This window comes from Biomphalaria glabrata, chromosome 9 (genome assembly GCF_947242115.1).
Source record: "Biomphalaria glabrata chromosome 9, xgBioGlab47.1, whole genome shotgun sequence".
NCBI lineage: Eukaryota > Metazoa > Mollusca > Gastropoda > Planorbidae > Biomphalaria > Biomphalaria glabrata.
In genome coordinates, this window is record NC_074719.1 from 15,013,818 (window position 1) to 15,028,810 (window position 14,993).

A 14,993-nucleotide genomic window follows, 5' to 3' on the forward strand; every position below is an offset into this window, starting at 1 on the left:
ATATATATATATATATATATATATATAGATATACACGCACACTTACACACAAATGAATATAAATCCATCCAACAATGAAAATAATCACAATGATAAAGTCACTGATATAAACAGTATAAATATTAATATAAGGCATGGATTCGAGTTTGAAGGTTAAAGAGAAGTGCAATATGTCACTTTGTCAAAACATTTCCTCCACCCTGCGCTCAGTATTTTTAAAGTGATGATTGACTTGCGCAGGCCCAGACCGCCCTTTAAGCTGAATGTTATTCACAGTGGCACTGAAGTCTGAGACAGCTGTGAACCACTGATAGTCGTAGCTTTTATTTCGGAGTTTCCATCTTCTAGACTGGCTGCCCGAGTACCCAATAGAGCCCAGTATGCCCCCCCCTCCAAAACAAAGACATTCCTATATATTACCAGAATCCTTCCTCTTCTTTGCAATTAACTCTTCAATATTGGCCCTTCCCATCTGCGTATAAAATAGTCAGGCGGAGTTTAAAACCAATTGGTCCAAAACCCTCCATCGTCCCATCAGGCAGAGTTTAAAACCACTTGGTCCAAAACCCCCCCATCGTCCCATCAGGCGGAGGTTAAAACCACTTGGTTCAAAACCCGCCATCGTCCCATCAGGCGGAGGTTAAAACCACTTGGTCCAAAACCCGCCATCGCCCCCCCCCCATTCTTTCTTTCTTCTTCTTCTAAGAGTTGAGTCTAAGTAGACTCTGGGAACTCCAGGCCTATGCAATATTAACTCTTTCTCTCTTGATTGACGATGCCAAAGTTGTTGTTACCCCCTTTAAGCTAAATTGATTTTGGATTTATAAACTTTAATTTGAGTTGTGTAAAAAAAAGCATGCATAATACTATCGAAACGAGGAAACTAATGACGGAGAGAAAGAGTTAAGCTGATAATAAAGGTAGATTGACTGCCAGTAGGAACTGATCACGACGATGAATTATAACCAAGGATGAACAGTTAGTGGTCCTCAAAAACACTTAGTAGACATCTTTAGTCTTTCATTGGCTGCTAAAAAGTGAAAAAAAAATATTATTAAATTTATTAACGCCCCTGTTTGGAGAGCTTTATAAAGTTGTATTCTGCCATTATGTAATGTAAGTATGCAATACAACAGAGGCAAGTGTTTGTAGGGGACAACATATTTAGAGCATTAATTTATTATATAAAACATACGATAGCGCACTATCGCACTAGTGTGCAAATGTACACAACTATTTCTGTTACAGAACTTGTTATTACAATTCAATGGCTGCCTGGCCGTGCGGTTTGAGCGCTGGACTGTCGTTCGGACATTTCGATGGTGCCCGGTTCAAACCCGTCGTCCATCGGGGGGCTTGGACTAGGAAGTAAATTATCTTCTACTCTGAAGGAACATCCCAAACATTTTTTTTTACAATTCAGAACTTCATGGATGGAGGGTGGAACCTGGACGTTGATCTCAAAAACGGCTCTAACAATTTTTCTAGAAATTTAACAGTTGATGTATATCGCTAAGAAAAAAATTACTAGCTCGTTGGTCACACGGAGAAAACTCTAGTTTGGCCGCTACAATTTTTCAATTAAAAATGAAATAAATTAAAATTTGGCTAGAGAACTATATTTAGGTCCAGATTCAACATCGTTTTGAAAGGACTATCGCGTTATTCAAAGGAATATCGCGATCGGGAATTTCCGAATGTAAGGCTTTATTAATTTAAAAGTTGAATGCTCAACTAAATTTTGCGCATTGACTTCTACGTCTACATCTAAAGGCCTGTTTCTGTATACATTCGCCAGGAATCCTTCTCTTGTAATGGGGGTAAAATATATTCCATTTGTTTTTTTTTTTGTAATCTAACAATCATTAGTTATTGAGAGAAAAACAATCGCTCTATACGTTGCATAAAGAAGGTAGTGTTTTTTTTTTTTTTAGAAATGTATTTTTTTTTTGACGTTTTTCTTGTTATTAAATATATATGTTCCATTTCTTCTCCCAAATAACCTGAGCAAATGGGATTTGAAACTCTTCTAGACGCCAGGAAAAGAGGGAGATCCTCCTTATTAACATCTCTGCCCGAAGGTCACCCATTAACTAGGTACTAGTTCAAGCCAAGGGTAAGACTTGACTCACTGTCAAAGGGCATCTTTAATGTACAGTGGAGGGAGCACGAAGAAAGGATGGTCCGAAAAAATAAATCTGGCTGGACAATGAATGGCCTCTCTCTTGATATCCTACTAAGAACAGCTGCAGGCCGGGAAATGGGAAAGGATTTTTGAAACTGTTACAGAACCTCTGCGACAAAAGTCAAGGGTCAGATGGGATGAGAGTTTAATTAGATCGGTTTACAGGACCTTTGAACCTTTGTCAGGCTAGTAGAGTATATACATTTAGTTGAAAAAGTTTGTTTATCTTATTAAATCCTAACCCTAACCGAAACTGCCGATTTGATGGTCTCCTGTTTAAACCCTGCTTAGTTCCAACCGGCCTTCCTCTGGAGATTGCTGCTATGACGTATTATTACCACTTAATTATGTTTATGTCTACATCCAAAGACCTGCTACTGTTGAAGACTTGACACAACGTATTGCTGCCTGGTCGTTAAGTGTGAACTTTGGACAGTGGTCATCATTCTGCCCACATCTATACCCTGTCGACCTATAGATGGTTTGTGCTAAGACATAATAATAATACTAACAATCTTCATTTCCTAAATAACACCCAAGTCTTATACATCAATCATTTACCACAATATTGTTATTCGTATTGTGTCCATGACATCCTATTCTAAAAAGAGTGAAACCGTCTTTGCTAACAACGTTTGAGAAGCCCTGGATGTTTATGTATCTAACCCATTTCTCAGAGCCTTAAAGAAGTTTGGAGAACCACTGCTTGATAGACAAATATAATTTTGATAAAAGATGGAGATATTTAGTCAGCCACACCTACGTTTGGAGGCGACTTATATATATATATATATATATATATATATATATATATATATATATATATATATATATATATATATATATATATATATATATATATAGGCCTATATATATATGGCTTATAAACCGTAACTTTTGTCTCCCGTTTTAGCCTCTTGGCAACAGCACCATAACGCATCGCATTACATTTGGCACCAACTCAGTTGCAGAAGCTGCGGGAGGGAATTTCATAGCTGATAGTCCCAACGCGTAAGGGGCTTCACTCCTGATTTCTCCTCGAGGTTGTCTCCTGAAGCCTCAGTACCGCAAGGCAGCGGGTTTTGAAGTCAGAGTACCCCTCTCCTAGATGAACTGCCTTACTAGGCTGACGAGCTCCATCTGCCAGAAGCTCCCGGTTTTATGGCGCCATGTATCCAGGCAACTTATAGTGCTACTATTATGTTGTATTTCATATTCATTCATGATTTGTTTCAGTACTAAAGATTCAAAATTAATTAACGTTTAATTAAAAATATGTGAATCTAAAAAAAACTGTTAATCAGCGAGCACCTAAGAGTGTAAAAAAAAATGTACAAACTTTTATGCAAATCCATTTGGCGGTTCATGAGTTCTCTTGATAGATGAATAAATCGTTGGAATTTGGAAAATTGACTCACAATCAAAAATATCCCGTAGATATTGTCTTTAATTTATCAGTCAGTCCATATAGCAAAGTTTATTAATGTGGCTGTTTATAGAACTATACTCGCCAATCGCCAACTAACATAAACATGAATCTGTCAGTATAAAACATTAAATTTAAAACATACTCTGTTATTGTTCATAGTCTTAACTATCACAATCAAAGTTCATAGGGCTTTTTACAACAGGGACCTGAAGCATCAACTGCTTAACTTAGTCAAAACATTCTCTAGCAAGTTAGAAGTCTGAGCCGCCGTTTACTAAGTAAAAAAAACACAAAAAAACTTTGACTAGCCATATGACAAGCCTTTTGATTATTCCCTTCACAGCTGGGACAATCTAAAATAAGAAGCAACCAATGAACTAAACAACAAGAACGTGTGTTGAGGACCACACAAGTTTATTCAATTGACCCTTACAGTTTGTCTGACAACCAGTCGTGGTGTGCAGATAGATTTACATACATAGCAGGTCTTTGATCTGAAACGTAAACATATTTTTAAATTTCTTATTTAATATTTAAAAGAACATTTCTTTTTCAAGTTTAGTCTGCTATCCTTAAAAAATAAATAACACTGGTGTTTAGACGTTTAATCTACGTCACCCTTGGTCCTGGTCATATAATCTTCGTCTTTTTAATACTTAATCATTTAATTTACTGGTCACTTTAATTCTGACATTTCAATTATAATTATCATTTCTTCAATTATTAACTATTGTACACTAGCGGATCCAGGAATTTTTAGAGAATGGGCGATTTTTTTGTCATGCGTCTTCTTACATTCTTCACTGCCAGAAACGCCTTCTCCTGACATCCACAGCTTATCTTATATAATACAGACGTTACTTCAACAAAAAAGATGATTACATCTTACGCAAAATGCATTCAGTCATGCATATTAACCAATGACTTAAATTTTGCCAAGTCACTGGTTTTCCTGGCTAGCTCAGGCAACCCATTCCATGCTCTAATGGCACTAGGGAAGAAGGAGCATTTGTACAAATTTGTCCTAACATATTGGAAGAGGAATGTGCCTTTAGCTTTGAGTCTTTCTGAGTATTTTATTTTATTATCCTGTTTCTTAATGTTTTCTTGAGTTGAGGGGTCCCAAACACAGAATGCATATTCTATTATTGGCCTAACCAAGGTTAAATAACATTTTAGTTTTATGTTCTTATTTGATTTATAGAAATTTCCTTTAATTTTCAATTAAAGTATTTTATTAAATTTTGTTTTTGTATTTGAAGATTATGGTTCAGTTTTATGTCAAATAGCTACTTTACTTTTTGAGTCTTCTGTCCTGAAGGCTTTCTAAATTTAGTGATTTTACTAAAAGGTGTTACTCTAGTCAAATGTGAATATTCGTTTGTTATGAATCTCACTGCTCTATTTTGTGTCTGTTCCAGCTTCTTAATGTTTTCTTGAGTTGAGGGGTCCAAACAGAGGATGCATATTCTATTATTGGCCTACCCAAAGTTAAATTACATTTTAGTTTTATGTTTTTTTTTATTTATAGAAATTTCTTTTAATAAACCCTAATGCTTTGTTTGATTTTTTGATAGTTTCATCAATATGTGGATTCCATGACAATTTTTCATTTATTATAACACCTAGGTATTTTGCGTTTTTAGTCTGTGTTACTGGTTTACCATGAATAAAATAAGTGGAATTAATTTGTTTTAGTTTTTTTTTGTTACTCTTAATTAATAACTGACATTTTTCTGGGTGGAAAGACAAGCTCCAATTTGGTTCCCATTTCAATTCCCTCATTATTCGTTCTATTAAAAAATGAAGGTCAAATTGAGTCACATAAAGTAACGTGGGGGCCGATACTGAAGTGTGTGTGACAATCGAGATACAAGTAGTGTAAGTATAATATCTTTATTCCGCGTATTTATCGTAATGGTATCTTCATGTCAAGCGAGTCCTCTTGTAGTAGGCTTTTTTTTTTGGTCAGAATAAGACGCCAAGAGAACGATGGTGAAATGCTCTTTAGATAATCGACTGTTTGGACGCGCTAAATGTCTGATTTTAAAGAACCTTTTGAATATTTATTTTTTTAAAATATTAAATGTAAATTTATAGGCCCTTAGCAAATTTCAAATACAATAGATGAACAGAAAAGATAATCCACAGCTTTATAGAGTGTCGCCGTCGAAAAAAAAAAGTCTTTTTTAGTTATTTATTTTTGTATTTTTAGGATTTAATTATAAAATCATGAGCTATAGTACCTAAGCTATTTATACAATAGAAAAATCTCAATTGAGTAAAGTTTGGGAAAAGGCTACTAGAAACAAATATTTGGTCTCAAAACTTATCTCTATTCATTTCATCTCAATTGTTACTCTTTTACTTAAAAATTTCTTATGAATTCTAAATTTACCAAAACATATTCTTTAAATAATGATTTTTAATTCATGCCCAATGACATAGACTCTGTCGCTATATTAGATTATTCTGTTTTAAAACGTCATGTTTTCGTCAGGGGCCGGTAGAGTGGAAACAATTATCATGTAAGAGTCCTCTCTCCTTTTTATTATTATTGCTTAACCCTTAAACTGCTGAGCTGTTTTAAAATGAGTGCGTACAAAATGGAATTTCAATTAAAAAAAAACGATCACACGCGTTTTAAGGGTTAATGATTGCATTTTGGCATTAAAGAATATGACTTGGGCGACTCGATATAAAAATGTAATTTAAAGCATATATTAATTATATTTGTGACAGATTTTCTTGTAAAAAGTTTTGTAATTTCTTAACTATAATACAAAAGCAAAAGTATTGGTCTGCCATGTGGGGAGAATGTGATTACATCTGTCGCCCCTACCATCTGGTACAACCTTTTCATTTTATATTTAGTAATAAATTATTTTTTTTTGAGATTAGAGTGTTGTATGACATAATATACAAATGGGTATAAATATCAATAATTAGCTTATACTATAAAAGATACTCAACTAATTTTGTTCACACACTAAGATTCAGGTCAAAAATTGGATCTCCCCCACCCCGTCACTTAAAACTCTAGAGTGGGAAGGGTAGTTAATACAATCACCTTCCATTTTCATTTATTACTTAAGGGTAGGTCTATTAAATTTATTTCTTTTAATCTGAATATTCAAAATTTTAAGCTGAAATTTAAATGTCCAAATTATGAACATGAACTCCTACCAGATCTAGATCTAGATGATTGTCAATATAAATGTGAGGGTTTATCCTTATAACAGTGTCACTGTTAGATGTACGTTTACAAAGACTACGAAACATCTGTATGAAAGAGTGTGTGTTTAGAGAAAATTACTGCAATATGAAATGTATAGACTGTAGCTAATGATAATGTGTAGAACCATTTTAAAACGATAAGATTCAGATCTACATGAGAAGCCTCTATTCTAAATCAAAAATCATAGATCCAAAAATTGTCACATTGACTATTAATTCCTATTAAATGATTGAACGTGTATGATTTGTATGGTTTTTTGTTGTTGTTTTTTTTGCGGGGGGGGGGGGTAATTTACAATAAAACATGTTGAGATGGGTTATTCTAAATAAGGCTCTTTTCTAGATCTAGATCTATGGCTGACAAAATTTTTAAAAAATGTATAGAGTGGACCGAATTGCAAATAGTTATGTGTCTGCTGTCGCAGGAAGAGCAAAGCTTCTATCATTCATGTATCAGTACTTGTATCATTTACTGGTACGGCATTATTGTATGCTAGAATGTAACGGGTGATTCAAAGTATTAAATGTGTTTTGTTTTAAACTGTACTTTATTGACCTTTCAATTGAGCGATGCAAAAACAAAGGGGGTGGGGTGGCCTAAAAGTTCAAGGTTGGGAATAACAACTTTGTATTGAAGAAAGCTAACAATAAAATTATGCAGAAAAAAAAGAGCCAAAAAGTGTTTTGTTAGGAGAGAGGTTTTTCATTTCCAAGTAGTGTGTCTATTATTAGGAGAGAGGTTTTTCATTTCCAAGTAGTGTGTCTATTTTTAGGAGAGAGGTTTTTCATTTCCAAGTAGTGTGTCTATTGTTAGGAGAGAGGTTTTTCATTTCCAAGTAGTGTGTCTATTATTAGGAGAGAGGTTTTTCATTTCCAAGTAGTGTGTCTATTGTTAGGAGAGAGGTTTTTCATTTCCAAGTAGTGTGTCTATTTTTAGGAGAGAGGCTTTTCATTTCCAAGTAGTGTGTCTATTGTTATTAGCGTAGCTTGGGATTTGGGGGCCCGGGGGTATTGATATCTTTAGGGGCTCTTGCATTTTGACATTCGACATCATGACAAGAGATAATGTACTTAATAAATATAAGTCTAAATTCAAATTGGTACAGTATATACGTAAAATTAACAAAAGATAATCATTAAGACTTGTTTAATGATAAATACCAATAATGCTGTCATGAGTCGAGTCTGTGACCTATTTCGACCAGTTTCTAGAAGCGAGGTCAAATCAGTGCAAGTGTCCAGAGTAAACAAGTTAATTTTAGGTATCCAATCAAAGAAAGAGGTTAAGGGAAAAATAGCACACGTCAGCTTCTAGAAGGTTAAAGTTACTAAAATAATTAGGGGAGAAGTTTCCATGATTCTGTAATGTACGATTAAGAAAGGTATAAATTAAGGGAAAGTCAGATAGACGGGTCCTCACTTAGTCCTCGCTTAGTTATTGCTTAAGTCCTCTCTTAGTAAAGGTTTAGTTAAGTTTTGTGATACTAGCGGGTCCATGTAATTAAAGTTTTATTAGTTGAAGTAATATTATCTGAAGTTATATTACTTAAAGTTGAAGTTATACTAAGTGAAGTTTCATGTATCTTTAAGTTTTATTTATGAAGTATCAAGTCAAGTTGTTATTGAATTGAGAAGTTAATTTTATGTGAAAGTTGAAGAAGTATTATTAAAGAAGTTTTAAGAAAATACAGAGAGATATTTCTTTCGTCACTTCATTGAGTTATTAAGTTTGATAATATAATCCCCGGCAAGTGTGTTCATCACAAATGCACAAGTGACAAATTTCAATTGATATTACCTCATGACATGCTTTCTGTGCAGCAAATCATCTGTAACATAATCTAGATCAGTGTATCCCAAACTGTGTTCCGCGAGGCCTAACTGGGTATTCCACTAACTAGTGGAATAATTAACTAGTAGACCTACACACACATTAATCTCTAAGACTAAGTAAATGCAGAAAAGAAGATATAGATATGTATATTTACAGAGAGAAGAGAGAGAAAAGGATCGATGAATCGATTAAATAGATAATTAGATAGATAGATAGATAGATAGATAGATAGATAGATAGATAGATAGATAGATAGATAGATAGATAGATAGATATAGATATAGATAGATAGATAGAGATATAGATAGATATAGATAGATATAGATAGATAGATAGATAGATAGATAGATAGATAGATAGATAGATAGATAGATAGATAGATAGATAGATGATAGAAAAAGTGATTTGAGATCATATTTGTAAAAATATATAGAATTACGACAAAAGGTTCTGTCATAAGTGCATTGTGAATACTGAATCTTACATGTACAATTGACTACTCCAAGGCTTAATATTCCAACCAGTTGGTCGAAATTTGGTCCACACATTAATGGGCCGCCACTATCTCCGCCACAAGGTCCAGCGTGTTTAGATACTACCATAACTGTTAAAACATATGCAGGTTTATAGACAATGGTTTATTATATTATAAAATATATGTTTACACTAAAATATATTAATAATGCAAATTAGACTAAACACAAGACATACAATCACGCGCTTGAGTTGTGTCAGCACAATATCATTTCTATTTCATAAAAAAACTAAATTTACTCACAGGCTTCGCATGTTGATTTTATCACAGGCTATATATTATTTTGCCATATATCACCTACATTTTCAAACATTATCAAACAAGATTGCAAAGATTATGTTATCACACAAACTCAGAGGCTGCCCCCATAGTATCCGCCTATTTGCAAGAAATATTCAAGCCATGATTTTTTAAAATTATCTGAACAAATAAAATCTCCAAGAATCATTTGCTGCTACTTTTAACTGGAAAACAAAGTGAATAACATTTAAACCTATTGGTATGAAAATTAATTGTAATACATCAGAAAATCTATTTTAGATTCTTCATAGCTCGTTGTGTACTCTGCAGGCTTGACATTGCACAAATACATTAGATTTAAATTTTGGAAACATTTTTTTCCGTGCTGCTTTACAATAACAACAACAACAAAAATATTAATTAATTTAAAAAATCCAAAGCCCTACTTGTGTTTTAAACCCTTTCACCACATGACTACGTTTGTTCGGTGTACTAGTGTAGTTGAGAACAGACTTAGAATTCCTAAATTGTAGACTTTTAATCATTTATAGGGACTTTTATTGTTTGCAACTAAATCTACTTTTACTAAATCAGGCTAATAACTCTAAACTTCAAACTACAGTAGATTTCGAATTCTAGATCTAAAACTTCTAAATCTACGACTAGATCTAGATTATATTTACTTAAAATGATCTATCAATAAAATGTATCGATTTAGAATCTAGACTATATTCAGAAGTAGAATTCTAGATCTTATCTTATAGATATATTATAGACAGGGCCGCCGCGAGGGTTGTGGCTGCCTGTGAGCGAAACTTAAAATGCCACCTCCCTTAACTTTTTTTCTGTGTTTAGAATCGAAATTAACATAATGAAATTTCAATAAAAACTATCCGTTTTTTTTACGGAAACAGTGTTGCATACATAATCTTTAAGCGTTGTAAAATGTTCTTCCTGGAGATAGAATTGAAGATGCGGCAGGTTTCAGCTCAAGTCGCCAAGGGGTATGATTCTGACGTTTTCAGCTTCAGAAATTCTTTCTCCTGGCGCCTACAACGCCATTTTTTTCTCGTAATAAGAAAAGAGAATAATTTAAAAAGCACAATATTAATGTGTTTACTTTTAAAGCGGACTTTTCATCCTAGTAAAAATATGCGAGGACATTCTAGGTACATATAACACTCGGAAGTCTGTAATGATCGTGATCTTTTTTATGATCATCTTCGTGCTACGTAAGACTTCTCTGTCGCGGACCTTTATTTCATACAAAAATCGTCATTATAATGAAGTATAATAGTCTTCTCTGTCGCGGACCTTTATTTCATACAAAAATCGTCATTATAATGAAGTATAATAGTCTTCTCTGTCGCGGACCTTTATTTCATACAAAAAATCGTCATTATAATGAAGTATAATAGTCTTCTCTGTCGCGGACCTTTATTTCACACAAAAATCGTCATTATAATGAAGTATAATAGTCTTCTCTGTCGCGGACCTTTATTTCATACAAAAATCGTCATTATAATGAAGTATAATAGTCTTCTCTGTCGCGGACCTTTATTTCATACAAAAAATCGTCATTATAATGAAGTATAATAGTCTTCTCTGTCGCGGACCTTTATTTCATACAAAAATCGTCATTATAATGAAGTATAATAGTCTTCTCTGTCGAGGATCTTTATTTCACACAAAAATCGTCATTATAATGAAGTGTAATAGTCTTCTCTGTCGCGGACCTTTATTTCATACAAAAATCGTCATTATAATGAAGTGTAATAGTCTTCTCTGTTGCGGACATTTTTTTCATTCAAAAATCGTCATTATAATGAATTTTAATAGTCTTATCTGTCGCGGATCTTTATTTCACTCAAAAAGCGTCATTATAATGAAGTATAATAGTCTTCTCTGTCGCGGACCTTTATTTCACACAAAAATCGTCATTATAATGAAGTATAATAGTCTTATCTGTCGCGGACCTTTATTTCACTCAAAAATCGTCATTATAATGAAGTATAATAGTCTTCTCTGTCGAGGATCTTTATTTCACACAAAAATCGTCATTATAATGAAGTATAATAGTCTTCTCTGTCGCGGACCTTTATTTCACACAAAAATCGTCATTATAATGAAGTGTAATAGTCTTCTCTGCCGCGGACCTTTATTTCATTAAAAAATCGTCATTATAATGAAGTATAATAGTCGGAAGAAATTCGACCATTCTGAGATAAGAAAAGCCAGAAGAATCAGGTTAGCGGAGACGTTTAGACGTTGTTTTTTTTTAAGTTTTGACCCATAGTGTTGCATACGCCTCTCGCAAAAAATGGTCTACATGAAGGTCTTATTAGAAGATGAAACGACGTCTGCTACTTAAGATATTTTAATTTTTAAATATCGGTAATAATGTAAGTTTACTAATATTACTAATATACTTATAACTACAATGAAAATAAAACATTTTTTTTCGACGCCCCCCCCCCTCCTTGTTGTTGGCTTGGAGCTTACAACTTAATGTAGATCTACCTCCATAATCACCCAAAACGTTTATACACTTAACTATCGGCCATTTTTAAACATAAAATTGAAATGATTTTAAAATTCACTTTTGAATGACTCTATCTGCTTACAAGAAGGGGAAGTCAACTAAACAACAATATTTATATGTAGTAAGTAGATACTAAGAAGACAAAAAGAAACAATTGTGTTGACTGCTTCTGTAAGCGTCATTAAAAACAAATATTAAAAACAATCAGCGAAAATTCAAGGTCAGAAAGGAGTAGGCGCTTATAGAAAAATCCTTTGGAATCTTTGGCACGCCGCTCTGTTTTTTTTTCCATAAAGTTTCCAAAATAACTTCCATGTAAGAATATCTATTTTTTTTTTTAGTTGTTTTTTTTAAGGATAATGGAATGATTAGAATTTGTATACAATATTGAAATATTTAAGTAATTTTTTTTATTAAACAAAAAAATAAAAAAATAAAGCCAACATTGCAATAATGATTTTGACCGCCTCCTAAATTCGGCCGCCTGCGTGCAGTGCACACATTGCACAATAGGCAGCGGAGGCCCTGATTATAGACGTTACCCCGGTACATAAAAAAAGAACGTTATTACGTCCTACACATTTCATGTGACAATATAGTCATATTATTGTCACGTTCCTAGTGACACCTCATTGTTCACAAAATGAGGACTTAGTACCTATTTCAAATCAGGTCAACGCACCCACGCTTAAATGCCAGAAAGACGCCGAATAAAACTTAGTTCAAGGCTACAGCAGGGAAACATAATTAACGTAGGTTAAATTACAAAAACAATTAAAAGGAAAATTAAATGTAAACGGGTCAAGGAGTCAAGGATGGGTATTGAGATGTCATGGTTCTTTATTCTAAACAAAGATATAAAAGGCGGAGTGTTAGCTTGAGAGAGGGAGAGAGTTAGAAAGTTATACTTAGAGAAGTCGCTAGTTTTTAAAGTAAATAGTTACTCAGTTTATTGATCATTTTTACTGAATCCTGTATCTGTTTTATATATTTTTGTACATACATTTGTTGTTTCAAGTTCAAGTTTACATTAATTAAAACTCAAGGAAATATATCAGCACTTTGTTACTTCATTGATTATTAAAATGTTTGAACTATAATCGAGGCACCTCCGGACCCGCGTATGTCACAAGTTAATAATCATCAAGATCATCAAATCAAACAAACATAATAAACACGTGACAATTATTATATCCTATCTTACATAATACAGACGTTACTTCATAAAAGAAGATGATTTCGTCCTACGCGTAATGCATGGATGCATGTAAATTAAATATTTAGATCTAAATCTAGATGATATACTCCTAAAAGATCTAGAACCTAGATCTATCAGTAGAAGATGGATAGAGGAATACAGATTATTAATAAGTTAAAAAAAAACTATCGTCACTATTGTATCTCTTTTAATCTTAAACTTATAAGACTAATATATGATCAGGGTTATTAATGGTAATTGTGTATATTATTCTGTTCACGTCTGATCTGCTAAAAATGTGATACTACCGTAGATAAATAAATCTGCAGACAGGGCCGTTACTTGAAAAAAGAAAATAATTAATTCCTACGCATTTCCTACGGATTTAAGTAAGTAGAGCTCCCTGGCCAAGATTTTGTGGAAGACCCATACACTCTTTCGTAAGCTTTAATTAAAATCTACAACAAAATGAAAATACTTATATCTAAAAACATGCTATATTTTACAAGGAAGAAATAAAGTGGGCCTACTCAAGTTAAAAAAAACAAATTAAATATGTATATTTTAGCTTTCAAAAGTGTATATGTTTGAGTTTGTGGAGGTTATAGCACTTGGTAGACACAATGGCCGTAAATCCGGAGCTGTATTAATATTTATATATTCTGAGCAAGCTAAAACTACAAGCGGACACTTGTTAATCATGACATTGTTGCCACCTGACGTGGAATTTAAAGTTTTAGCGTTACAAATGAGAAAAAAATACTTATAACAAACACACAGCACATATATATCAGAGAAAAACAAAGAATGGTCTATATTACAATTAGATTACACACGACAGCCAGGGGGTCTGGGGGAGCGTAGCAAGCTTTCCCGGCGGAGTTTAGGACAGAGCCCCGACGCCAGGCGTTTATTGCATTCTTAACTGCAGAAACACATTCTCCTGACATCAAAGACTCATTATTCATTCTATTAAAAAAGGCAGGGCAAATCAAGTAACGTGCAGGCACTGGCGGAGACAGGGGAGGGGGCAGTAGGGCGATATATTTTCAATTTATTTTTAGATTATTTTGCCCCCTCTAGTATGTTGACCGATTTGGTGGGGTGGGGAGGTGGCGATGGCATAAATCCCGCTCCCACCATAAACATTCTAGTGGGGGGGGGGCGTCCTCTATTTGTAGAAATCACAGCTTGTTAATGGAATCGATTAAATATCTATGTAATTAAAACTTGTTATTGATATTTTTACGGATTTTTATATTATGTCGTTCCCCTGTTAGCCGAATGGGTGGGAGGGGGGGGGTGAATACATCTACTGCCCTTCCAACCTAAATCCTTTGAGTGTGGGGGGGTACTACTTTTATTTAGAAACCATAGTTTGTGAACAAAACTAGTTGAATTACTATATAATTTTTATATTATGTTGCTACACTCCTGGTACCTTAGCCGATTCGGTGTGGTTGGGGGGGGGGGGGGAGATTGCTTCTAATGCCCTCCCCACTCTAGCCCAGTGAATGCGGGGGGGGGGGCGTCCTATTTTTATGGACAAATCATAATTTGTGAACTAAATTAGTTTAATATCTATATAATATAAGCTTCATATTGATATTTTAACCCATTTGTATATTATGTCGCAGGCACACTCTGATCTCAAATTTAATCATTAGTAAACATAAAATGAAAAAACATGCAATCGCCTTCCGCCAATCGGACAAACCAATACTTTTTTTTCTTTTTGTATTTTAATTAAGAAATTTATAAAAAAAATGTCACTAATATAATTTATAAAGGCT

The 14,993-nt window shown here is 33.7% G+C and overlaps 1 protein-coding gene across 4 annotated transcripts in view; it reads right to left on the bottom strand.

Moving 5' to 3' along the window:
- LOC129928237 (fibrinolytic enzyme, isozyme C-like) overlaps positions 1-14,993 on the bottom strand; it is a 142,773-nt gene that overhangs the window by 100,298 nt on the left and 27,482 nt on the right. For 3 of the 4 annotated variants that reach the window (XM_056041620.1, XM_056041621.1, XM_056041623.1), the window contains one exon: positions 9,170-9,289. The exons of the other annotated variant lie outside the window; for it this stretch is intronic. In XM_056041620.1, coding sequence (XP_055897595.1) covers positions 9,170-9,289 — 120 coding nt within the window. The remainder of the gene's footprint in view (positions 1-9,169; positions 9,290-14,993) is intronic. 4 annotated transcript variants of the gene reach the window in all.